The following is a 27,259-nucleotide window of genomic DNA, read 5'->3' on the forward strand; positions in this document are numbered from 1 at the left end:
TTCTTCTACTTATTTCTGCTCTTTCTTCTTCTTCTCCTCCTCCTCCTTCTTCTGCTTCTTCTCCTCCTCCTCCTCTTTCTCCTCCTTCCCCATCTCCTTTTCTTTTAATTCTTAAAGCATTTTCTGTAACATACACAATTCATAAACACACTCCCTTCTGTCATTGCAGATGTTATAAATAGGCATGATGACACTTTGTGCCAAACGCAGGGGGATGCAGAAATTCCTATGCCACTCATATATTGATAAGAACATGTTAGGCCAACTTTCAACATATCACATAAATACACATGTAACAAGGGACGAAATACTTGTCTTGTCTACATGTACAGTTGTTAGAAGAAGTATCCATGGATACTAATATATTTTCAAATTGTGTTTACTTTTTCACAAGAATTTTTGTTTTATTCTGTCAAAAAGCAATAAGAGCTCTTTCATATTTTGTGATACTTGTATGAAAAGGGATGCATCAAGACAAAAACACAAGTACTTTTATCCACAAAGTGTGATTGATCAAGCCTTTGAAGTAAATAAGATCTAAGTAATCAAATGGATAAAAATTGATAACTTGCCAATCTTATTTATAAGTATAGTGATAGATTTTTTTTAACTCTCTGACATACCTTCCCATCCGTTTTTTATCTTATTTTTCTTCTTCTCCATCTCTGTCTTCATGTTTCTTCTTCTCCTCCCCCATCTTCCTTCTTTTCCTTCTTCTTCTTCTTGCTCTTCTTCTTCTCTGTCCTTGTTGTCTTTTTGTATCTTAATCTCCTGATCCTCAACCTAATTCTCCATCTTCTTCTCCTCCTCCTTTATATTCACGTTTCTGCTTCTTTTTTTCTCTTTATCTTCTTTTTCATCATCATTCTCTTATCCTCTTTCTCCTTTTCTTCTACTTCTTTCTCCTCATCCTCCACCTGCCGCATGTATTTCTAATCTTCTTTCTTTTCTCTTTAATTGCTTTCACAGTCTTTCCTTTGATATTCAAAGAAGGTCATTCTAATTCTATTTCCAGCTGACAAGGTGTAAAGGAATCGCACGGGATCAGGGATGCAAGACAATTTACAATACATTAACCCATTTTACTACCAAAATGTCATTCCCATAGGCCTTTGTACAGCTTACATCAAGTCCAGTAGCCAATGGATTAAAAAGCACTAGGGAAAATGACTGCACATAATGTAGCCATGTGATAATGCCTGAAAACCATTGCTAGACTTTATCCATATGTAGATTGATTGATTGATTGATTGAATTTATTTTTTTCTTCATTTCAAACAAATTGACAAAGTAAGTAGGAACAAAACACAATATGAATAACAGATCTTTATATGCCAAGGCCTGGGAAAATAACATGTATGAGCAATCGATGAAACCACTTTTAAAGAACATGCAATACTGTTTTATATTCAAAGAGCCAGGATGTATTCAAATTCAAGTCTTAATTCATCTTGTTTTAACATTCTCATCTCCTCAAAAATGGATACAGCGCTTCCAAAGTCACATGTCTCACATTTCACTTGACTTAACATTCTGTTACATGCTCGTCATTAAGAGTGCTTGCAGTGAGAGAAATGACCACGGCTTTGGGGATTTCCTCAAAACCAGAGAACCTATTGGCTTTCATGATCACGTCTGGTGGTTGATCCCGATGCCATTGTACCCCGTATTGCTGCCACGTAACCTGGAGTGTCGTGCACATAATCATCACTCAAGAAAATTAATCAAATGATAAGTACCCAGACCTAGTGGATCTCTTATGGGAGCATTTCACGTTCAAAGCAAAATAATTAGTGATTTTCACAGACAACTGTTATAAGCTACTGAAATCCTTGAATCTGATTGGCTCAGTACAAATTTGGTTCATGAAAATATAGGTTTGATTTAATCCATCCACATAGATCTGTAACCTCCATAGTTTTATCCCATCATTTTTTTTCTCATTTTCAATTTTTCATTTTTCTTTCACATTCTCTTTAGATAGTCTCAGAAGGGAGATAATAGGGACATGTTTATTTTCATCTTCATTTTAGTCTTACTTCTTCCTTACTTGTTTCTCCACACTCTGTTTTCTCCTATCCACCCCCCCCCCTCCCTCTCCCTCTATCCATGAGTCTATCTCATAATCAATTTCATCAATTGGTATTTCCTTTGTGAGAGCAATTAATCCCTATATATTTTTACAAGTTGATGCTAAAAAATACGCATTTTCACAATATTTAAAAATACACAAAAAATAAAAACATCTATAAAAGGGGTCTTCAGAATTGGTTGACCCTTGAAGGACTGTTTGCGACCATTTGTTTAAAATGTATTTTGCACATTACTACAAATTAGGTAAGTAAGCTATTGACATTCTAATAAAAGCATCAAAAATATTTTTTGTGATATTTTCTTCTTTGATACAAAGCCTTTAAAACCATTAGGATATTGTTGGCAGGAGGAATTTTGCATCCTTTACCTTACGATGCTAGCATCTAAAAGAAGCAACATGGGCTGGCAGGTGACTTCATCTTATTATTATTATTACATCAGACAATATTTTAAAGGGACTGTTCACATTACAAAAAATTATACTTGAATAATGTTCATTCAAATAATACTGTGAGTAAAATAAAAATTAGATGGATGTCAGATTAAGTTGTTGTTTTGAGGAAAGATAGAATGGAACTATCTATATTAGTTATTAAATTTCTTACCAAGGAATAAAGTTTACATATTGCCTATTGAATTTATTCTGTTGGGGCAAAGATTTTTTTCCTACACATTCTTTGTAATATGCTTTTTAAATACCACATTTAAATATTGTAACACACAAAGACATCACTACAGTCTGTAGTTTTCAGTGTTGTTTCTCATGAATTTGTAATACAGTACAACTTTTACTAAATTTATTCATTTTTTGTACTTCAGAAGTTGAAGGGCATTTTAGTTTGGGCTTCCTTTCCCCTTAATTGGCTGTCATCTAGCCAGCATACATACACAATGCCATCTGTTTTCCTTTAATCTTATTTCTTGGAATAAAAAATTCAAGATTTTCTTTCTCAATATCAAGAAATCCTTTCCAATAACAAAGGTCAATCGTTGATGTTACGCTATGGGATTAAATTACACAACAGTTTGCTGTACATACACTGACTAATTGAAGTGTGACAGTCCCTTAAAGGATGATATTAATAAAAATAATATTAAGCCATTTATGAATACTTGAAAATCAAATCCCTAAATAGTAGGTACACTGTAAAAAATTGCTGTAATTTGTACGGTAAATTGATGTAAATTTTAACAGTAAGATACTGTAATGATGATTTTACAGTAATTTGCCGTATTATTCAGGCGGTTCACGGTAATTTACAGCAATCATTCGAGTTCTTTTTTTGGGAGATCAACTTTACAGTAATTTACTGTAATTGAGCACGCGAAATGCATTCTGGGATACAACACGTCACACGCGCATGCGCCTCTTACTCGGCGCGGAGCATAAATTCTTGCAAAATTTCGAGTGTCAGATCGATAAGAAGTGCCGTCGGAACTGCTGTTGTTTTGAATTCAACTTTACGTCTCCGGTCAAGTACACATTCCCTGGTAAGTAGTGATATTTTCATCCTGTAGATCCTTCACATGTAGAAATGTTTTGTTGAACTGTTTTACATATAATGTAATCTTTCATGGAACTCTGACATTCACCATCCTCACTTTTCGCGCTCTCTCTCTGTTGTCTATGAAGATGTATGTGTTAATGTGTGTTGTGCGGATGTTGTCTACGGAAGATGTGTACTGTGTAGATTTAGACTTAGAGTTGTGCGGGGTGTTGACTCAAATTTTGACTGTTTTTAACTTGCTAAAAAATAGTAAAGACCTATGCATAGAAATTTGGTATGTGTTGAAATTATCATTAAAATGCCTCTTAGCAATTCCATCATATCGACTAAATTTCATTACGCTACTTTTTGCTAGATCAGCTAGATAGATTGCATCGGATTCCGATGTCTGCACGCAGTTTAGCCATGCAACCCTGGCCATACTCGTACAGTACAGTCATCATGCAGCGCAGCATGCAGTGCTAGTGCAGTGCTGTATATGGTGCGAGCTAGCTAGCCAGCGCATGCATGCAGCGCGCGCTAGCGCTAGCGATATGGCAAGGAGTTCCGGCCGACCGTGGGCAATCGTCTGTTACAGTCTGGTCTTTTGCATTGTGACGTCATCACTGTTTGAAAGCGTGCGCGTGCATATAATTAGCCAAGGATGGGGAAGGGGGATACTCCCATGAATTCATTTGTGTCTTTTTCACAATGTAACACATATATATTTCCTTTGCTATTGCAGTTTTTACACTTTGATAATGGTAAACTTTTCTTGAAAATATAGACTTATCCATTTGTAAATATTTTTAAAGTTGATCACAAATAACACACAAACAATTTTTTTTCCAACTCTATATTTCTACTTCTCGGTTCTCCACTTTTTTGTTTTGTCCTTTTCTTCCCGCTGCTTCTAATTATTCACCTCCTTTGTCTTCTTTTTTCACCAATTTCTTCTCCTTTGCCTTCCTTCTTGCCACCTCCCCTTTCCTTTTCTTTTTTTTCATTTCCTCTTTTAATATTCTAATTAATTCTTATCTCTTCTTTTGGCTTCTCCTACTTCTCATATCTCTTCCATCTTGTCAAACTCTTTCTCATTTTGCTTCTTACTCATTCCATGTCTATCTTCTTGTCCCCTATCTCCCTCCCCTCCTGCCCAGGACCCTACTCATTCAACTTATTATTTTTTTCTATTTTTTCCCTCTCTCTCTTCCTCCAGTACTTCTCGTGGAAGCTGCGGCTGCAAAAGATGATGCAAACCTGCATGATGTAGCATCTGGTGTGCTGAGAGGGTTGCAGAGCCTGTTTAAAGAAGGGAATGACTCCCTTTTCCTCATCCGTGATGTAAGATTTAATAATTACTCTCCTGAAAAATGTTTTGCGCTATTAGTCCTGAGTGAAAAAGTTAGTATTTAATAATTGCTTTTGTATCGATGACTCTGGACTTTTCAAGACCCTTTGTGGAACCTTTCCTTAGATCTGTTTTTTCTTCTTTTTTTTTCTTCAATTTTTAATGTTTTGTTGTGGGGGGGGGGGTGTTTTGTTGCTAAGGCACGCCCCCATTTGAAAAAAGAAATGAGAGAGATCACTTGCCCTTCCCCCTTCGAGGTGGTACATAATTGAAAATTAATTGATGATTATTTCTAGATTGTATTGGACCTTCACTCTTGGGGACTGCATGCTGTATGAAAATTAAAATCAATTAAATGACACTGAAGAGTTGAATCTTGTGTGTAATGGTAATGGAAACATGGGATTATCATATCTTTTCAGGTTACAGATACTGCTGAGGACATAGAGAAAGAGGGAGATGCATCTGATTCACCCAAACTCATAATCCAAGGTGCATGACAACTTCCAGTGTTTTTAATCAAACCTCTTAGAATAATATAATACAGACATTTAAAACATTCTCAGATTTAGGTTTAGACTAAATCTGTACAGACATGTACGTTTATTTTGTGTCAATTTTCTTAAACAGACTTGTATTTCATATGTACATCTTTCACTTTCAGCATTTCAGATTTGCCATGCTTGTAATTATATGCAGTCATTAACAAAAGAGAAATGTGAATACTGCATGATCCCAGCCTTTAAAACTGGGCAAAAAACATAAATTATAGTTTTTCACTTTGTAACGCGTCCATAAGGGGGGGGGGGGGGGGGGAATCAGGACAATTGGAAATAAATAACTGAATTTTACTCTAGTGAATTTGTACCAGAGATTTTCCCATCAGCTAGTGTTAAAACAAATTATAGAAAATGAAGCTCATAACGATTAAATCTTAACATTATTTTGTTTGATAGGAGATCCATTTGACTCGGCCAAGTCCCAGTGGATGGTCATGGTTGAAAGCAGAGTTATTGGCCATTCATCATCAACAACTGAAGGCTTTCTTTGTGGGGTGGCATACCTTTTTGCCACCTATTACAACCTCAATTTGGAATATCCAAGCACGGCTGCAGCAACACTGGAGTTCATTCAGAGGTACAATATGGCATGCAAAATATCGGACCATTTTCTGGAACTGACATAAGTCCAATTTCATGGACATCCTAGTTAAATGGAATTTCAGTCTGAAAAATAACTTGATTTTTAAAAATGTGGAAAAATAAAGAAAAATATTGGTGAAGGTTTGAAGAAAATCCGTCAAAATTTTTTGTTAGAGTTGTGAATATTTCAAGTTATGATGTTGTGACGTCACATCCGAGCAGCTCATAAATTTAATCATTTTGATTCTAGAACATACTTTCTTATCTGATAAATAGGCTTTTTATTAATGTGCTACTGCTTTGCGACTTGATGGAGCGAGCAACATCCGACTGTTGCCTTGCCTTAGAAAACAAAGACATTCTTCACAGTACTTCTGCATTTATTTGGGAGCCAAATATGATTTCCATTGCAAGTGTCACGTTTTGAAAGTAAGCAAACCCAGCAGTACTGTGGGGAACTCCAAAATTTCAAGAACTTATTAGCGACTAGCACACTAACATCTGGTGTATTTTGGTGCAGGTTAATGATTACGTACTTGAGTAGAGAAGAGTGTGTCTCTGTACTAACAATAGAAAAAAGTGATTTAAAAAGTATTCTTTTTTAAGTAAAGCTGGCTTGATGGAGCCATCTATAATTACTGTTTGATAAATTTCATTTTAGGTTTGTCAATTTATTTTGACTCCCTCAGTTTTCATTTGATTGTTTTTATTTTTTTTTTTTTCTGTAATATCTTTTTCTCCCTGTCTCTCAGATGTCTCCTCGGAATAAGCCCTGATGGGTCGAAGTGCCATGCGTCAAAGAGTCACTGCAACGTGAAAGTAGTGTCATTTGTGCGTCGGTTTGCTGATTTCCAGTGGCTTTAATTTCCTGATTTGTACATTTTACCCCATCATCTAAAAACATGTGATTTTATATATCACCCAATAATACTATGTTCGCTTGGTCACCATCCTCTTGAATAATTGGTTGAGCTTTGTCTGACCAAGCAACTACAGAGTTTATGCCCAATATTGCATAACATGAGAAACTTGCTGAAATAGATTGTCGACATGCTAGTTATGAGAGAACATTCATTTGAATATGCTATTAAGTTGACATTGCCCACAACTTTATTTTAGCCGTTTCTCAAATCCAGGTCAAGTAAGAGTGGGGGAGGGGTAAAATTCATATAGAAATTGTAAATGTAAAGGGGTTTCATACTTGGAAAAATAAAGTTAAGAATATCTCCTTACAACCGAATTTGAACCATACAAAAACATAGATATATGGCACTACACACTGTTTGTATGCCTCCGCCCACCAAAGGTGGTGTCGGAGGCATTATGTTTTTGTGTTGTCCGTCGGTCCGTCTGTCCCACTTTCGTTCTCGCGATAACTTAAAAACCGGTCAACAGGTCAACTTCATACTTTTTGACTTGAGGATACATATCTGGGCGACAATGAGCTGATAAGTGTTTGGGTCCAAAGGTCAAAGGTCATAGAATTCACTAAAATACATAAGAAATAGACCATTCTTACAATAACTCCAAAACCCTTTGATAGATCAACTTCAAACTTGTCTCGTGTGTATATGTTAAAGTAACAATGATCTGTTCAGATTTTGGGGTCTCAAGGTCAAAAGTCAAGGTCATTGAATACAATAAAGTACATATAACATATACCGTTCTCGCAATAACTCCAAACCATTTGACGAATCAACTTCAAACTTCGCTCATTTGTGCATATACAAGTGACAATGATCTATTAAGATTTTGGGTCTGAAAGTCAAATCTCAAGCTCTCTGGATTCAATCAAATGCATATATTTGCTTTTTTGAGAAACAGTTATCTGACTAGATTTTGAAGTCACAAGATCAAAGGTCTTGAGGGTTTTTTTTTTCTTTATGGAAATAAAAACTAGGAAATATATTTCTGGTATGGCAGTAGCGGAGGCATCTATTTCCAACATTCGTGGTCGAAAATTCATCTTTAGTTAGGATTAACATTGCTGTAAATCAATTTCGATTTCAACATTGTGCTACATTATATATATATGTATATATATATACTGCGTAGTAAGCGCTTGGTCATCAAGATGTTGACAAATATTGCAATAAGCTGTTTACTGAGAACGATGTAAACTTTTGTAATGTATGTGGCTTTAACACAGCCTACCAAGGTGGAGTGAGATTATTATTATATTATTATTACATGAATGACACAGTGATCTCCATTATTGCATATCATGCATGGCTGACTGTTAGCCATTTTTGTAAAGAGGACCAAATTATATCAAGAAATTCAGGAAATCTTAAGGTGATGTAGCAATTTTTTGTTTTCTTATAGTCAGAAAAGGGTATTAAATGTATCAGAAATTCCTCAAATGAAAAAGCATGTGACATTTTGATTACATTTCAAGAGTTTCTCAAAATAGCAGATTTGCATGATGTAGTACAGAAAAATGTGAAAATTGTAGATACTTCTCACAGATTGACATTTTTCTTCATTATGATTACTGAGGATTTACTACATTGTATTTTGTTGTTCACAGAATTATAACATTTTCATACTTTCACTTTCGCAGCTGTTCAAGTGTCACAGTACAAACATTACTTTGGCAAAATTGGAGGTCATATTTGTACATGTTTGTTCGTCAAATATTCATGTAAATATTAAGTATTTGCAATGGTAGCAATACTCTCATTCGGGTTCTTTCTTGCCAGTTTCAATATCAAATTGATAGTACTGTTATAAGAAACTTTATTTGTGAGGAATATTGTATGCAATGTAATATTATTGTCACAATTTAATGTATTCATGGCAGTTAATGTATTTGTATGCTTGTAATATAAATTATTGGTTCAGTGTGTGTTTAGGACTATTCATTATTTTGATATAGGATTGAATAAGGTTTTCTGTCTTAATAAGATTTTTGGGAATATGTATATATAAGAAGTTGACATACACTTAATTTTTTATCAATTAATAGTATACATGTAAAATTACTCATAAGTGAGAAGTTTCACTTAAAAATTCAGTTTTCTTCTGGTAGAAGCATTGTCGTCAGGTTACCATGGAGTAAGCATTTTGCGTGTTACTACGGATATGTGGATGTAAGAGATAGAGAGTCTGTGTGTGTGTGCGTGTGTGCGTGTGTATGTTCATCCAGTGTTCATCCAAGGTCAGCTGAGACAAGCCCTCCTAGAAGGAAGTTCACTTTAGTCAGATTTGTTTTCTTAAAGAAATTGAAAGTTTGCCATTATTTCAGGCAGTAGTTGCATAAGTGAAAAATTGCTTTCACTTGTAATTGATTCTAATGGGTTATGACTGAATATTTGAATGATTATGGTACCCTTCATGTAAATGGATTGCTTTAAAACACACCTGTTCATTAATGTACTCTCATTTAATATACAGTGGCCTGAAAGTTTGTGTAAGGTTAGCAATTACAACTACTTTAATGCATGCAAGGTGAATTTTACTTGTTGAATAGATTTATTTACAAAATGTTTAAGTCAACTGAATTGCAAACAGCAGATAAAGTAACACCAACCAAATTTTATGGTTGTTCTTACAACCTTTGTTGCTTGCTCTGACAGGTCCAACAAATACATAAAGAGTTTATGCATGCAAAAAGGATGTCACTTATTGTAATACCATTCAGTACATGGTAATTACCTATTACCAAATCCAGAGGAACAAAGTATTCATGAAATTTGACTACATTAGTGAACAGGTCTGTAATGAACATCAGCATTCTTAGGACATTTCTGTGTACATAGTTTCTGTATAATTGTCATCTTTGAAATTTGATTTCGCAACACATTCTACTTGCCAGCATTTTGCCCATGATCCTTACAAAAATTGTACTGTTTGTGAAATATGGCATTGTCAGTTCTACTGCATGTTAATGCAATAAAGACTTTTCAAAGTTTCATTCAAAAGTTTTACTCAAGTGTATTTTTGTCATTGGAAGTTGTGCCAATTACAGTAAAACATACTGTAAATGGGGTCAATTTACAGTAAATTACTGTAGGGAGTGTACAGTACTGGGGGTAAATTGGGAAGGTGTACAGCATTTTACTGTAGGAAGTGTACAGTACCTCACTGTAATGCAAGGGAAATTTACAGTAGTTTACTGTAATTTAACCAAATTTACAGTAGCAACAATTCTAAAATTTGGTAAATTTTACAGTAAGCTACAGCACTTTTCACGGTATTTTCCTGTAGCTAGTTCAAATTTACAGTAATTTACTGTAGGACGAAACTACAGTAGCTTACTGTAAAATAAAAATTACAGTAAATTACCGTGCAGCAGAGTTGCCAGTAATTTACTGTAAAATCTACAGTAAACTTTTTACAGTGTAGAATTCCCATAAATTACACTCGGTACTTCAGCACAGACACTGGTACACTGAAGATGACACTTTATTACTGATAAATTGACAGCTATAAAACTACACGCTCTACTTCTACATATTAAGTACTGGTATACTTATAATTTTTTAATTTTTTTTTAATTCATAGCCTACAACTTTCCAATTATTAATAATACTACGTTATGTAATAGACAAAGTGGCACCTTTTAATCTGGTATGGATAAATGAATACAAAATAGTGTTTATCATCTATAAAGGCAGGCCTTAACATTTATAGCTTTGATTATATTGCATGAATGTTGCCGGTGCTGATATAAGAATTCTTTCACTATCTGCTATTCCTATACAACACCATATTTTTATGTTTGTTTATAAATCTTCAATCTTGAATGTAAAAAAGAGAAGGATGTATGATACCCAAACATTAATATGCGCTAAACAACATGTGATTCATTTGACATAATTATACTGAACAGCGTAGGAAAACATTAGTTTTTAGGGACTATCTTTTTTTTCCACATTAGGATGATTGCATAATTTGGGGTCATTTCTTTCTTTTTAGGGACAATAAGAAATAAAACAGTTAAATATTCAAATCCTTATTCTGCCATAGGTAGAATATCAATTTTCTAAATAATCTTGAATATTGTTATTTACAGATCTTGGGGCAACTCTAGAAAAAAACGAACATCCATTTTCAATGACAAATTTGCTCTTAGCCAATCAGCTGCAAGGGTTTCAGTGGCTTGTAACAGCTCCCAGTAAAAGTCACTGATGAGGAGTTTCATGGAAGATTCCTAAGATCCTTCACTTGTACAATACACAGTAAACAATCTGTTTGAAATTATATTCCACTACTATGGTTTTTACTATAAGTATTTTACTTAAGTTTAAATAAGCATTTAAATTTCAGCAAAGATCAATTTTTATATATCATCTTCAATGAATAAAGCATGATTGTTTAATCTGTTTAACAACTAAGTTCATATAATAAAACAGCGTTGTATAGAGATTTCAATCAGCATTTTTACTGCATACACTCATAACATATCACTGTAAGAGTATTAGAGAGCTAATTTCCTTACTTGGTTTTACACAAGCAACAGAGCTATTCCAGTCGACACACGCCAACCATGGACGTTGTGAAGTGACACCTAAAACACCTGCTAAATATTGATCATGAAGCTATCTAGCCAAGATCATAGATCAATAACACCACAACATTATTACGGCCTATAGAAAGATACAGACCTTGAATACACTATACTTGAATGTTAACATGTAAATTCTTCAGTCCTTTTGGCGTTAATTGTGAATGATCAGAAGAAAGGCAGAGTAAGGTTTGGCATTTATATTTCTGAAACAGTTGTGTCTCAAATATCCCTACTGAAAAGAACAGTGTTCCACAGTGTGTGCCACAGTGTGTTCACAGTGTGGAACACAATGTGAAAACCGAAATCACCTTCACACTGTTCAATTTGGGCATTTCAACAGTGTGAATCACATATTCAAATAGTCGACCATGTGAACACACTGTGAACAGTCACAGTGTCGAGGTGTCCACAGTGTGAGAATATTTTCACACTGTTAAATTTGATCATTTTAACAGTGTGAATAATATTTTCACAAAGTCCACTATGTGAACACACTTTGTTCTTTCCAACAGGGTTCTTGTATAAAAGATAAACTGATGAGATGCTACAGTCTTTTTAATTAAAAATGTCCTTTTGGTCCTCAACTAGTCAAATTATCTACAGTGGATAGCTTTGCATGTTTTACAGAATGTTCTGAAGGTTCACATTTTGAACACATACATGTAACCCTGAACCACTGGCAGATCCAGGGGGGGGGCGCACAGCCGGCCCGTGCCCAACCCACCTTGAGAGGCACAACTAAAATTTGTAATGTAAAAATGCCCTTAAAACACAAGTGTGCCCCCCCCCCCCTTTGAAAGTGAAGGCCTTTTTTCTCTTTTTTTTTTTTGCTTGTCAACATTTTTCGTGGACAAAATGTCCTTATTTTTTGGGTGAAAACCTTTTCCTCGGTAAAATGTGCCAACCCCCCCTTTGGAAAATTCTGGTTCTGCCAATACCTTGAACCAATCATGTATTAAAGTCTAATGTTAAAAATATGATACAATTTAGTCTCCTGGGAAAATAAGGAATAAATAAATCTAGAAATGTAGCAAAGTATTCTTAGTATTTTATTTTTGTTAATCAATGTGAGAATTGATCATGATTTGTGTTCTGGAGAATTTGTCTCACAGCAACTAACTATAAAGGTCATGCAAGTTACATGTACATGAGCTGTAAACCAGGGCTTCTAGCCATTTCCATGGCAACAGAAATAAAGAAGCGGGTGGATAAAGTCATCTGTAGTTTAGGAATTGCAAATGTTGGCATTTTCTGAATAAACAAGAAAAAGAGGTAAAACATGCATAATACATGTCACATAAGCCTAAGTACAGCTTGTGTATATACTCAGCATTCATAAACGTGTTTAGGCTCATTTTGATAAAAGAAATTAAGTTGTCATCTTTTTAATGATGTGTTTGGAAATTACAAAGACTTTATTTAAGTCATGGCACACACTAAATTCAAAGGCTAATTCATTAGATAAGTAGAGTCTCTTCTCTCTCTCTTTTTTGGGGGAGGGGATAGTTTTTAGAAAACTAGCTTTAATAGAATCTCCTTAATTTGGTGTACAAATGTACACCAATTATGACTTTAGCGTACTTCATTTGGTTATAATCAAATTTTGGGGTATAATCAAATCTGATTCTCTATAGTAGTAAGATTTATTGAAAAATGTGTTCATAATCAATAACGTATGCTCGAAATTTTAGTTATGTTTTCCCAAAGCCCCTATGAAAATCGGTTCATATAACACTAAAAATCACCATTGAAAATAATTTGTTGTGAATAAGTCAGATGAAATTCTATACTTTACTAATCTCCTGCTCTTAATTGTTCTTTATGTTTGTTCATTATGCGGAATAAATAATAAAATTGAAATGAAATAAACAAACATTTATAAAGTGTTGAATTCAGATACATCCACCACATTTTCAAATCCGCATGTCAAAGTATTTTTTGGAACATTTTAAAAATGCATTTTCCCCCCAAGTCCTTTCATGATCCACCTTCTTGTTTTTAAAATAAGAGCAACCTTTAGAATGGCATTACAGTAAAAGCAGGTCACGCACACACAATCTTGTCATCTCTATACAGATGGAAAATTGGTTTCCTACATCATGACACGATTATTCTGTCTTGGCATCTTGAAACCCACACTCGCAATACATTTCCTTAAGCTAACAGAGCGTTTCCTTTCGCTAGAGCAAGTAGAGAAGACCTATTCCATGTCAAAACACATAACTTCATAGCCACTCTATTAGGGAGTGCAAGAGTGTCAATATGAACGATGCCCAAAAAGCCCCAAAATTATCGGAAAAACTTCATCCAACCCTAAAATAATGTTAATAACGTGAAAGGTGAGGATGCATTTATGCTCAATATGTTTGTTAAAAGATGCTATATAGTCATTTACATCCGATGAACGCGGATTTTAAAGCGTTCTTGGTACAGTGGCAGATACAAATTTTGACCAACGCGAGTATGTGACATCGCTATAATGCATAAAAATGTGTATTGTTCTTTCGTCGATAGTTATCCATATCGTTCAAGATATATTAGCATATTGACAGAGAATTTTCTCAAATATAACAGCCCTAATCATTATCACCATCATCACCACCACCATCATCATCACCATCATCATCACCATAATCATCATCATCTTCGATCATCATCATAATCATCATATAATCATCAACATCTTCATCACCATCATCTTCATCGACATCACCATTATCATCATCACCATCATCATCATCATCATCATCATTATCATCATCATCATCTTCAACATCATCATTATCACCATTGCCACCATCATCATCACCAACATCATCATCATCTTCTTCTTCTTCATCATCATCATCATAATCATCATCATCATCATCACCATCATCATCATCATAATCATCATCATCACCATCATCATTTCCATAATCACCACCAACATCAACATCATCGCCATTGTGTGACTTTGTATATTAAGACTGAAAAGTAAATGGATATAACTAGACTTTGTTTATTAAATGCACATATTCTAATTCATTTATGCAGAAAAAAAGGAAAGTAATTTCAGTCGACATTTTTTTTTAGTATTCCTTAAATCTTGCACATGAAAATCATCATTACATATTATTCAGTATATTCTAATGTGTACTTTATATTCACACATGTAATAATTCGTTTATTTGAATGTTACATCAATAGCATGTACAGGGTTAATTTCATCAAAGACTGTACGTGTAAAAGTGGCAAATGCATTATTTTCCACTCGTAACATTTTTATGCATAGTTGCCTTTAATATATGTGTATAAAAAATACCAGCATAAAATAAAATGCTAAACATGCCTACTGTTATTGCCCTCAATATTATCTAAGGGAAGATAAGTGTTATATCTGGTTACATATCAGGCCATATGGGTTTCATGATGTTCATATTTTTACAAGCAGAATTTCAATGTCAATATTGTTCTCTTTTTATTTCTGATTTGAAATTGAATATGTAAGAAACGCATATATTCAATTCAAATATAGTGAAATCATGTTTATACCCACAGAGATTCACACTACAGCATTTTTATAAATAAGTGTTTTCTTTGATTAAGAAGTCTTAACTGCATTATTTTTGTTCTAGGGTACCATTTTATCAAGAAAATGCCTCCTAAAGAGTACGGTAGTACATAAGTATTACAATTCCTTTTGAAAATCATTTCTTTGACCAATGTAAATAAAATTCACTTTAAAAAAATATCCTGTATAGACCTACATCCCCGAATGATTTGTTCCAAATTTATCTGTTTGATAAATTGCATTGCATTATATTTTTTAAGGGTTCTCCTGTGCATTCTTAGGGGATTTCTCTTTTACGTGTACTCCATGAATAATCTGCAGGTACATGTATTTTTCTGCAGGCAAGATCGACAAGTGTAAGTCATTATGATTTGGAGGGTTATAATGAATGAGAAATCCTGAATCCAGGATTTACATCAATACAATTAATGATATCTAGCAGGCTGTTAGTTGCACGATTTCGTGAGAAAGTCTAGTAAGTTCAAGGGGTGGTATTCCTGATAGCCATGGCTTAGTTAAACCTGGATTACCTTTCATTGAGTGTCAGTTGTTGACTCATTCACCAATTCAAAATTATTCCTATCCTACTGCAAAAAAGTTATCAAGTCTTAATTATTGAGTTGTAAAATGGGAAAGGAGAATACAAAAACATTATTCAATTGATTAATTGATGCATTACATATTTGCCATGGATGTAAAAGTAGAAGTGTGGTTTAAAATTCTAGTCTAGACTATGGTTTAACCTAGGTTTAATAATCAGAAATAAATTGAGTCATAAAATGGGAATAGGAGAATACAAAAACCTTATGAATTTTAATCAATAATTGAGGCATATTTGCCATGGATATGAAGAAATATTATGAAGCCCAACATTCCGTAGAAGTGTGGTTTCAAATTCTAGTCTAGACTAGGGTTAAACCTAGGTTTAATTATCAGAATACCAGCCAAGGTCTTTCTCACCATATCACTATAGATCTAGGTCTGGTTTATTCAGATAAACTGTGAAATTCTACAATATAAGCTGAAAAATGATCAAACCCAAGATTTCCACCAAACATTTATGTTTAACTGAAATTCTTATTCATATAGGCCCAAAACTTAACAATGGACTTTAATATAAAGTGCAAAAGCATGAGCCTAAAACTTTGTAAAACAGTTCTTCAAAATAATATTGCATGTGTCAAATACTACTACTTCCAATTACATCTATTTCTTAGAAATGCATTATACTATACATAGTCTATTATGTGTGTGATACAGAGAATTTTCTATTTCACATAATTGTGCATTTTACACTGTCAATGTGTCTTCAAAGTAAAGATATCGATCGATATCAACATGATATAAAGTATACAGTATGTTTAACTATGTGTTTGTGATTTGATTGCCCACATGGCCTGGCTTGCAGTATTGCAGTCATTCATAAAATAAGTACATAGACACCTTTATAAAATACCCCTGGCTATAAAACTAACAGATTTCTTTCTTCAAGGTAGTATTGCTTCCAAATGCATTCATCCTATCATGGATTTGTCCATGGGTTCAGTTTTTAAGGACGCAATTCCCAGAAGAAAAAGAAAATCCTCCACTTGTCTTTGCTTGTGCACGAAAGGGAAGGAGACAGACAGCAAGTTCTAAGTACATTGTTTGCGGCAAGATGTCGTCATTAGCTCAAAATTTGACCCCTATTGACCCCTATTTGAACCAATTGAGGATCTACATCCTAACCAGAAACAAACTTGGCGCATGTTAATTTATCAGGATCCTCATGCAAGGTACCTTCATTATTCTAGGCAAACCTCTCTAAAGTGTATCTAATTTGCATTTAAAATGTCGATCACATGTTGTCTTCAATGCAAGAACGCAAACAGAATATTCTATCATATGTTTTTTGACAGCGAGCTAGTCGGAGAGCGAAACACACGAAGATCTAGGATATGGGGTCAATAAAGCAATAAAGAGGACACTTTACTTTTCAAAAATAGAATTTATTTGCTTTCAGCTTTTCTAGCAGATTCCATCCAATAACAATGAATTTCAACTTCTCTCAATTGCCATCTGAGAAACTGACCAATTTCTGTCGTTAGATTCAAGTGAAGTGTTTTATTTCTGGACTGAATGTCAATTTCTCAATTTATGTCATTCATAATGATCAGAGGTCAAAAGAAATGTCTAAGTTTAGGATGTGAAAGGGACTGGGAGACAACTTAATGACTATATGATAAAGATAGTCAGGGGAGCTGTAAGTGGAATAAAATTTTGTTGTCACCTTTCTTTTTTTTTTTTGCTGTTATTCTGGCTGGATAGAATATTGTGATTAAATATCATAGAAGCATTATTCTTTATTTGCCAATCCTATCAAAAGTGCTCCACAATTACTATAAAGGATCTTTTATATGCTTTTAAGAGGTGCACCCTTCCGATCTAGATCGTAACTTCATCTTATAAAGTGAGCATGGATGGAAAGAGAAAAAAAAGAAAGAGGAAGGAAGGAAGGAAGGAAGGAAGGAAGGAAGGAAGGAAGGAAGGAAGGAAGGAAGGAAGGAAGGAAGGAAGGAAGGAAGGAAGGAAGGAAGGAAGGAAGGAAGGAAGGAAGGAAGGAAGGAAGGAAGGAAGGAAGGAAGGAAGGAAGGAAGGAAGGAAGGAAGGAAGGAAGGAAGGAAGGAAGGAAGGAAGGAAGGAAGGAAGGAAGGAAGGAAGGAAGGAAGGAAGGAAGGAAGGAAGGAAGAAAGAAAGAAAGAAAGAAAGAAAGAAAGAAAGAAAGAAAGAAAGAAAGAAAGAAAGAAAGAAAGAAAGAAAGAAAGAAAGAGTGGTAAATTGTTTAAAGATTTCATTTTCCAATTTTTATTTTCAGAGAGAACCTAATATTCTATAAACTTATCTAAGTTAGATGGCAACATAGTGATCAACAACTTTATTAGTCATAATAGTCTGTTTCCTGTAGCAAAGCAATATAATAGCATTATAAAATAAATGATTGCAATGATGCAATCCACTATACCTATATGGGAAAGCATGAACTTAATACTAAAATTTATCATAAAATGTAATCAATACTCTTTCAAAGTACTAGTAGGTACATCTTGAAAAGCCAATTATCACACTACCCAAAATCAGAAGGGATTATATTTGCCCTTATGTATTCTAACATTTTTTTTTTCATGAATGGAAATGTCCGATAAATAGGGAAATAATTGTTCACATTCATTACTCCACATGCACACATAAAGATACATATGGACACTTATATGCTTTTCACAGACCTTAACCCCATACTATCCTTGACCCCGGACTATCCTTAACCCCATACTATCTTTTTTTGGATTCACACTGTCTTTCTTTACCCCATACTATCTGCTGAGCCGGGTTAACGCCTTAACCCCGGACTATCCCCCAGCTCATGAATATTGATGATTTTACCATACAGAGCGTGATTAACGTGCAATTTCGACTTCTGTGATTGGCTAATGCTTAGCCCCACTTTTGCTTAGCCCTGTTTCGTTTTCACACTGTATCTCTAAGCACCGCAATTGTGGTGCTAGCACCACAATAAGCCGGCTAACCCTGCTTTTTTGCAGGGCCAGATAGTACCGTACTATTTACCGTGCTAGCCCACTTTGCTAAAACGTAGTGTGAAAACGAAGTGGGCTAAGCTTAGCCCCGGGAAATTGGTGGGGCTAAGGCCCCCCCCCCCCCTTAGCCCCACCAATTTCCCGGGGTTAAGGAAAAAAAGTAGTGTGAAAAGCATATTACAGTACATGACAATACCTTATCCTGGATTTCTGTATTACCGGTAATAAAATAAATAATTGCTAGGCACTGGACTTGAGTAGTTATTTGCAGCTTAGGTAAAAAATGATATTGACTGGCTCTACACGAGTCTGTTGTGGTCAACAATTCCATCCTGTAGGGCCTATTCTATCTCTTTGAGAAGAATAAGCAAATGGTTGGGTTCCATCCCACCCCCCCCCAAACAAGGATTTTTAAGGTGACTGAAATAAGTATTTGTAAGCAATAAAGAATACTGAATCAGATTCAGCAGAAGTGTTTGCTTAAAAAATTGGAGAGGGGGTGGGGTAATTAAGAATGGACATAGTTTGAACTACACACTGAAAAATTGGGCCTTTATGCTAAATACAAGGCACTGTTCTATGTCATTCACCTATCTTCTTAAGATGTAAACATATCAATAACATTAGTCTCTGGGTGTGTTGTATTAGTGAGAGATATATACAATAATTTTATGAATCACTGATGGATCCAGGGGGGGACAAAGCTGGCCCGTGCCCCCCCCCCCTTTGAGTTTGAGAGGCACAATGAAAATCTGTAATGTAAAAATGCTATTAAAACAGAAGTGTGCCCCTCCCCTTTTGAAAGTGAAGAACCCTTTTGTTTGGTCAATTTTTCCTCAGGAAAATATGTGCCCCCCACCTTTGGAAAATCCTAGATCTGCCCCTGTTGTGAATCAATTGTACCTCCATGTCAAACTTTGTCCTTATAAAGAGTTACAATTGATCACAAAATTGTTTGCATCTTTTCATGTTTAATACAAGGGCACTGTTTTATCACCCCCACCTATCTAGATTGGATGTTAACATGTAGCAATTCAGTATTAAAAACGAAATGTATGCTTATGCAATATTGTTCATACTAATCACCGGGAAAAAGGTGATTTTTCCATTTGTTAAAATAAATGTTCAAAAGTTCAAAAGTGATACAACACTCGCCCCGTTGCAGAAAAGTTACCATTATAGTAACTTTGCCATCCCATGGTAACTTGCATGGAATCCTTGATTCTGATTGGCTTTTGATCAGCGTTACCATGGTAATAGTTACCATTGGAAGGCAACGGATTACATGCACAAGGTGTGTGTTAATTCAGACATTACCATTATCAGACACATCTCCTCATACAAGGTATTGCTGACAGTGTGGTGATCATGAGCCCAATCATTATGGGCCTTTCCACTTCTACAGTTTGTCATGGTTACCCCGTCAGCCCCCCCCCCCCTCCTCTTGCAAATCACGATTTTTTTTTTTCCTCCCAGAAAGCAGATGGAAGTGTCTACCAGTTCTGACATATCACCACCTGACCCCAAAGCGGTTATAAAGGGATTTACTATCATAGGCCCATACATATTACACATGTGTGGTTTACTAACTGGGGGGCGTTTCATGAAAGGACTTGTCGGACGTTTTATCCGACAAGTCCCATTTCATCCGACAGTTACCATAGTAACACTAACAGTACCTCTCAGCCAATCAACATCAGAGAAAGATGTCAGATCTGACAACTTGTCGGATGAAAATGTTGATGAAACACTCCCCAGGTCTTCATATCGATTACTCAACCTCCCCCCCCCCCTCCCTCATACCAAAAGTGAAATCTTGGACAGGTTGGGGGAAGGGGGATCTATCCCAGGGACTGCAAAATAACAAGGGGGGCTTCATTCATCCCCCCCCCCCCCCCGTCATGATCCCTTTCACTTTATCATTGTTAATTTATTGTCTGCATCTGTGTGATCTAGTTAAATTCTGACAGGCCCCAAAACAAGCTCTATCGACATGATATGACATTGCAACATGGCCATGGTAGGGTAGGTCCACGTGTTTCCAAGATTGCTCTAGTATTTGCTTACCTGTCCTCGTCGTAGTGTTCACCCCATACCAGGTCCCGAAAGCGGTACCGCGGGGGAAGCGGCGGCACAGTATCTACTGGTTCCGCCATGATATCCGCATTATACATCAACAAATCGTCTGCGCTGAACTACCACAGAATCACGGGGATAAATATGAGATGATCGAATATTGGGACGTGAAGCCAAACTTTGAATCAATGAATCTTGTAATAAAGCCACCGTTTCCCACGTGAATGGATGCCTCTGTCAGCCGCCTGCGATGCGAGCACGAATACCAATAATTGTTGTTCGGTACTAAATCTCTCCAATCCGAATAAAAAAAAGATCGACTGCACTCAAAAATCAAGGCTAGCTCCGTATTGTCATTTACAAATTGAGCCGAATTTGTGGTTCACTTATTCCCAATAACAGGAGTTTTTTGTCAAAAGGCGAAAATGGGGCATTTGTTGAGTATCCAGCAAAATGAAAACACGATACGTGTGCTAAACGTGCGTTGATAGAAGATTGCCTCTATCCCTTGTGTAATGAAATCATTCATTCGATCGCACAATGAAGCTCCAGCTGATTTGTCTATGGCTTTCGTGATGATGCGGGCACCTTCGCATACTGTGGTTCTGTACGGTAATACGGCTTGAAAACCCCGCCAACGCCGAAAAAGATTTGGATGGAGGACTAGTATTTACAGGGGCCGCGGAAGCGGGGGGCTGGGGGTGGGGGTTCAGCCCTCACTTTGTTCCAAAACCATAAACAAAAACGTAAAAATGACCATACAATTGTGATTTTTTTGCATGGTCAGCCCCCCCCCCCCGCTTTGAAAACCGTTCCGCGGCCCCTGGTATATTTATTGTTTGCTGGTATGTCGAAAGCAGTCACTCGACTGATTTGTAAATGAAAACAAAATGCAGACAACAAAAGACACAAAATAGAATGATTATGAACTGGATTTATCCCAGCATGATTAGCATTTGGCGAAACTGTGGTAATGACAAGGGGGAGGGGGGGGGGCTCAAGACAAGTGGGGAGCAAAAGGGGGCATATTGGGGGTAAGCAACGTCACATTGTACTTCCCCATAGAGGGTGCTTGTCCTGTATATAGGGCCCACCTTCAGGGCCTCGGTCCATGAGGCTCTAAATAACCTTTAACAGCCACTTTGGAACATTTTAGGTTATTAAAAAAAGACTTATGAAGCTCCAGGCTCAGCAGCCAATCGCGATCAAGGTTTCCTTGGCAGTTATGATGGCAATGTTTACCATTTCAATTTTCAATTTCAAATTAACATTTATTTTCTTCCATTTTATTTTTCATAAACATTAGTTTCATAAACATTAATAAACATTTTTCAATTTCAATTCAATTCAATTCAATTCTTTTATTTCATTTCCATTCAAAAAACATAATACAAAGTAATATAAAGTAATACAAATCAAGTACAATTTTACAGAAGGGCATTCTTACTTCGTAAAAAAAAAAAAACAGAAAAAATAGTATAATATAGAGCATAAATGGAAATGAGGGGGATCCACTAAAAAGCAAACATTAACATCAATGTTAATAAACATTAATTTCATAAATATAGCTGTACTCTTTATGAAACGGGCCCTTTGAGATTCCGACACCTTCGACGCCTTTGTGTTGTTATTATATAGACCCTCAATGATCTCTCAAATCCATTTCCAGGTGATAATCAATGACAGAGATTCAAGTTTAATACAGTATTTTAAAACAAAATTTGACAGACGTTCAACGCAACGCAAGGTGGCGCTCTTTAAAACATTGCAATATTTTTTATTGAACCTTTTTTTCTGCGGTGTCTGCAAACATTCCTCAGTCTTCATTGTGTCGCTTTATGAGGGATTTTATTTTGTATGACGTGTGTGAGAAGCGATAATAATGGTGGATACAGAGTAAGCTTGGCATCGGAAAGGAGAGTGAAAACTTAGCCAGTCCCGTCGAAAGCCGATGAAGGTGAAAAAAGTCGGTCTCGCGGGCTGTCACCATCAATAGTGCGCCCCACAAAAAAGATACCGAGATTTATCGATGATTTATCGTAAATTAATCACAAATACAATCGGCAAATGACCTACCATTGTAAAGCTTAGAATCTCCTCTTTCATCTGAAATTAATTAGATTATTTCTAATTCACGCATGAGTGAGCAAAAACAATTTGAAGAGGGGATACCAAAAAGCCATTTGTCGGGCTGTATCTGGGTTTCAAAAAGAAAACCACATTTTGAAAGGTTCAATATCTGCTCTTTAATTTGATACCTCAATAAAAGAAAATGGTCAAGAAATAACAAAGTTCTGGTTATTTGAAATAAGGCTTGAATTTCAATAATTTCACAAAATTAAGAGGTTCTACAGGCTAGCGTTCAAACTCACTTCCACACTCCGTTTTGTTGACGATCAGCCATGCATTAAGTCTTGTGTTAACCATGCGAGAGCTTCTGTGGGAAACCGATGAAAACACGTTTATTTTGTGAAATTATGGAAATACAAGCATTTTTTCGAAGGAACATAACTTTTTTACTTCTTGACCATTTTTTAGGTTAAGGTATCAAAAAAAAGAGCAGATATTGAACTTTTTAGGCATGTGATTTTCTTTTTGAAATTCAGCTACCCCCGCCAAATGAATTTTTGGTATCCTTTCTTCAAATTGTTTTTGCTCACTCATGCGTGAATGGGAATAATCTAAGTAATATCAGATGAAAGAGGAGATTCTAAGCTTTATATTGGTAGGTCATTTGTCTATTGTATTTGTGATTAAGTTATGATAAATCATCGCTTAATCTCGATTTAGTTTTTTTTTCTGGGACGCACTATAGATGTGCTGATGATGTCATGTGCAAACGTTTCTTTTTCGAACCAATATAACGATTGGCTTTGTCAAATAAACAATATTTTCTGATCCGATCACCGGGTTTTCCCACTCAGATTTCTCCATCTCTAATCATTGGCCTATGGCTTGCTCATAATTGCGAGAATAAAATGCGATGCCATTGGTATCATATTTTGTATTTAAGAGCTATTTTAGAGATATTTCATGGTCATCATGATGTCACCGGGTATTCCCCTATCATTTCACAATAACATGTGACCTACAAAAAATATAGCTAGCTCTTTATTGTTTAAGACACGCCAGATATTGCACTGTAAAAACTGTGGTGTTAAAACTGACACCAGTTGGTGTTAACAGAGGACCACACCCTGAAGTGTTAAAATTACACCCTAGAGATTGAACATAACACCCAAGAGTGTAAATGTAACAACCAACAAAAGTGTTGTAATAACAACCAAAGGTGTTTAACCAACACTGTCAATTTAACACCGGTGTAAAGTAACTGGTTTGGTCCTCTATGTACACCGGTTAACACCACAGTTTTTGCTGTGCAGAGCTGATAAAAACTGCAAATGCACCGTTTGTCCAGAATCGAAGACTAAACTCCAAACCTGTTGATACACCTATTTTCGACAAACCCTTGTTTGTTGTTATTTTTCATGACGGGCATTTGACAACGTTTTTTTTTTTCTTCTGTTCTTGAATCCACTGAGCGAAAACCCCCTAAAATATTGTGAAATAAAGACACTCTTTCGGTGTCGATGTCTGGTCTTGCGACAGACGTTTGCCAATGTGGGGATTACCCACTGGTAAAACCCATTGTCAGAATGGGCGTGCAGTGTACTGAGCTTGCGCACTCGTTGTAATGACGTGTTAATCACTTTTTTCGACATTATTACTTGGCGATGTTGTCATTACTTGTGACTCTGCAGGTCTAAAATGTTGTAGCAGTTTTCGTGGGAAACGACATCGCAAAAAACTCAACGTTATAGGATTCTAAAACTTATGATCGAAGGGATATCAAGAAAATGGCAGATTCTTTGATTTTGAATGTTGGTGGGAAGATATATCAAACAAATAAATCAACCCTCGAACGATACACGGACAGTATTTTCCCAAGCTTGCTGAAAGGCGGTGCGTCTGCGATAAATGAACAAGGACAGTACGTTCTAGATCGGGATGGAAAGGTCTTTCGCCATGTACTCAATTTCTTGAGATGCAGGAAACTGGTGCTTCCTGCTGGGTTTTGTGAATATGATTTGCTCCTGTGCGAAGCTAAGTTCTTCAAACTTTTTGCTCTCCAGAAAGCCATTGAAGAAGAGACACGTGGAGAGATCGGTCTGAGGGTTGGTGGCAGGACCTTCCGGATGACTATTAAAGAGGCGACGAGGGAAAAGGACTCCTTCTTCGACAAGATGCTGGACGGAAGGAAGATCGTTCCTCGAGATGCACTTGGCAACTACCTGGTCGACAGAGATGCGAGCTTGTTCCGATATGTCATGCGTTACCTTCGAGACGGTGGCCTCTTCTTTAACATGACAGAATTCGAACAACTGAAAAAGGAGGGGGAGTACTTTGGGCTCGACATGCTGGTACACCACGTTGAAAGCTTCCGTTTAATGAAGATATTAGACAAAGGTTGCCTGAATCTCCACCTCTTCTACCATGATGGCAGTGACCAATGTGTCATCTATGCCAACAAAGCTAAGATAGACGGATGGTTCTCATCCTGGAATATCTCCGAGATATGTTCCAAATATATAACCTTTAAACACGATCCAACAGATCTGGCTGGCGCATCTTCGTTTGTCGGGCTGTCTGGTTTCTCACTCTGCACAAAAGAACATACAGGTATCATTCCGATCATTCGCGAAAAGCTTGGTGCGAAACAAAGACCAAGGGAGGTTCCGCTGAGTAACGGCTGGACCAAGTTGCAGTTTACAGCTTAATCCTATAAGATCGGATATCTTGCGGTCCCTGTCCTTTGTATAAAAAAATGTATATTGTAAAGTGGTGCCTCTGGGTACAAGAGGAGAAGGAAGGGCCAAGGGGCAGTCTTATCCCGTTGCATAAAACATGGACCATCCGATGGTAACTCACATGGAATCTATGATTTTGACTGGCTGTGGAGCATTGTTACCATGGATGGCAAATTTAACATAATAGTAATTTTTTTATGCACTGGGGCTCATGTCGCTTAAGCAGTTGATATCCTTCCGGGTGTGGGTGTTCACACTTTCTAATTCAGTAGGCCTATAGGTGTTCAGAAGTTCAGGGCGTTCAGACTCAATGGGTGTTAATTAGGGCGTTCAGACTCTATCAGAGACATGTTTGTAGTTTGATTGGTAGTTTCACTCTACGTCTGCTAGTACCTCTAATCAGTTTTAACGCCTCTTAGCACAGTAGGAGCAATGCCACAATTAGTGAGTGTGTGTATGAGGGGGGGGGGTAGGGGACAGGGCGATCCAATTTGATTATTCGTGTGAGCGAAAAATAGGGTAAAACAGCTGTAAAATGTAAACGGAAGAAATAGAGCGTTGGAAAAGTGTCGATTTTAGAATACCTCCATTTCTCGGTGAATCAAAATGAAGTCTTAGTGTCAGTAAATTTATCATTTTTTACCCTCCCAGTTTCAAAACACACTGGCGCTACCCTTGTTTTAAACCTGACATTTAGTAGTGAAGACATTTAGGAAAATAATATAAGAAGGTATTATTCAAGTCAATTCAATTCCATTAAATTTTTCGAGGCCCTCTATCAAATTCAAGCTCCTACTTTAAGATAGTGGCCTCTCACATTTTTTCAAATTGATTTATATGTATATTATAATTAGTTCATATACATGTTTTAACAATGAAAAGAGACAAAAATTCCAAGTACCGTTTATATTTAATAATTAACAATAAATGGTGGTGATTTTTTACCTGATTGCTAAGAAAGCATGAATGCTTGTAAGCAAGCAACCAGAGGACCGACGGCTTAAGCTCCTCTCCGAAGGACCTGGTACTGAGGATTAATGCCTTACCAAAGGGCACTAGCGCACCAAGTGGGAATCGAATCCTGGTCACCGGAATATGAGTCCCCCGCTCTACCGACTGAGCTATCGCGCCTCATTGATTCAATTAGAATATAATGCTATATATTATTATATTAAGATGGAAATGTATGCTCATTGTTATGTAATGTTGAAATATGAGTATGCTTGTACATGTATACTATTATTATTGAAATGTGGAAATCAAATGAAATCTATAGGAAACCTAGCACAGTGGCGGACCGTGACCCGGAGGAGACAAAGCATTGGGGGGGGGGGGGGGTGCACAGCATTGTTCACAGACAATGCAGTGCCCCTCATGCTTTGTCTCCTCCGGGTCACGGTCCGCTACTGACCTAGCATATAACCTAGGGCTATATAGGGCCCCGTCTTACGAAGAGTTACGATTGATCAAATCAACCGCAACTATGGAAAGCCAGCAACATCAACATCTAAAATCATGTTTGTTCAAAACATTTTCTAAATATGATGTGTATTCACACATTCATAATTTTCGTGGAAATTCAGTGCACTTCTCTTTGTTTACAAAGGACATTGTGCAGATTTCCAGTAGAAAGAAATTATGACACTAATGGATTTCCATAGAGT

General features: G+C 36.3%; 1 protein-coding gene and 2 long non-coding RNA genes across 3 annotated transcripts; all 3 read left to right on the forward strand.

Moving 5' to 3' along the window:
• Positions 1-3,245: 3,245 nt before the first annotated feature.
• On the forward strand, positions 3,246-5,376 carry LOC135156844 (uncharacterized). The gene is made up of 3 exons (XR_010295904.1): positions 3,246-3,585; positions 4,801-4,925; positions 5,355-5,376. It is a non-coding gene; the product is annotated as an uncharacterized LOC135156844 (long non-coding RNA).
• Positions 5,377-5,378: 2 nt separating this feature from the next.
• On the forward strand, positions 5,379-8,185 carry LOC135156843 (uncharacterized). The gene is made up of 3 exons (XR_010295903.1): positions 5,379-5,424; positions 5,889-6,069; positions 6,827-8,185. It is a non-coding gene; the product is annotated as an uncharacterized LOC135156843 (long non-coding RNA).
• Positions 8,186-24,520: 16,335 nt separating this feature from the next.
• LOC129278252 (BTB/POZ domain-containing protein KCTD2-like) lies at positions 24,521-26,903 on the forward strand. The gene has a single exon (XM_064110682.1). The coding sequence runs from the start codon at positions 24,645-24,647 to the stop codon at positions 25,563-25,565; it is 921 nt and encodes a 306-aa protein (XP_063966752.1). The 5' UTR covers positions 24,521-24,644; the 3' UTR covers positions 25,566-26,903.
• Positions 26,904-27,259: the final 356 nt, after the last annotated feature.

Source organism: Lytechinus pictus, chromosome 15 (genome assembly GCF_037042905.1).
Source record: "Lytechinus pictus isolate F3 Inbred chromosome 15, Lp3.0, whole genome shotgun sequence".
Lineage (NCBI taxonomy): Eukaryota > Metazoa > Echinodermata > Echinoidea > Temnopleuroida > Toxopneustidae > Lytechinus > Lytechinus pictus.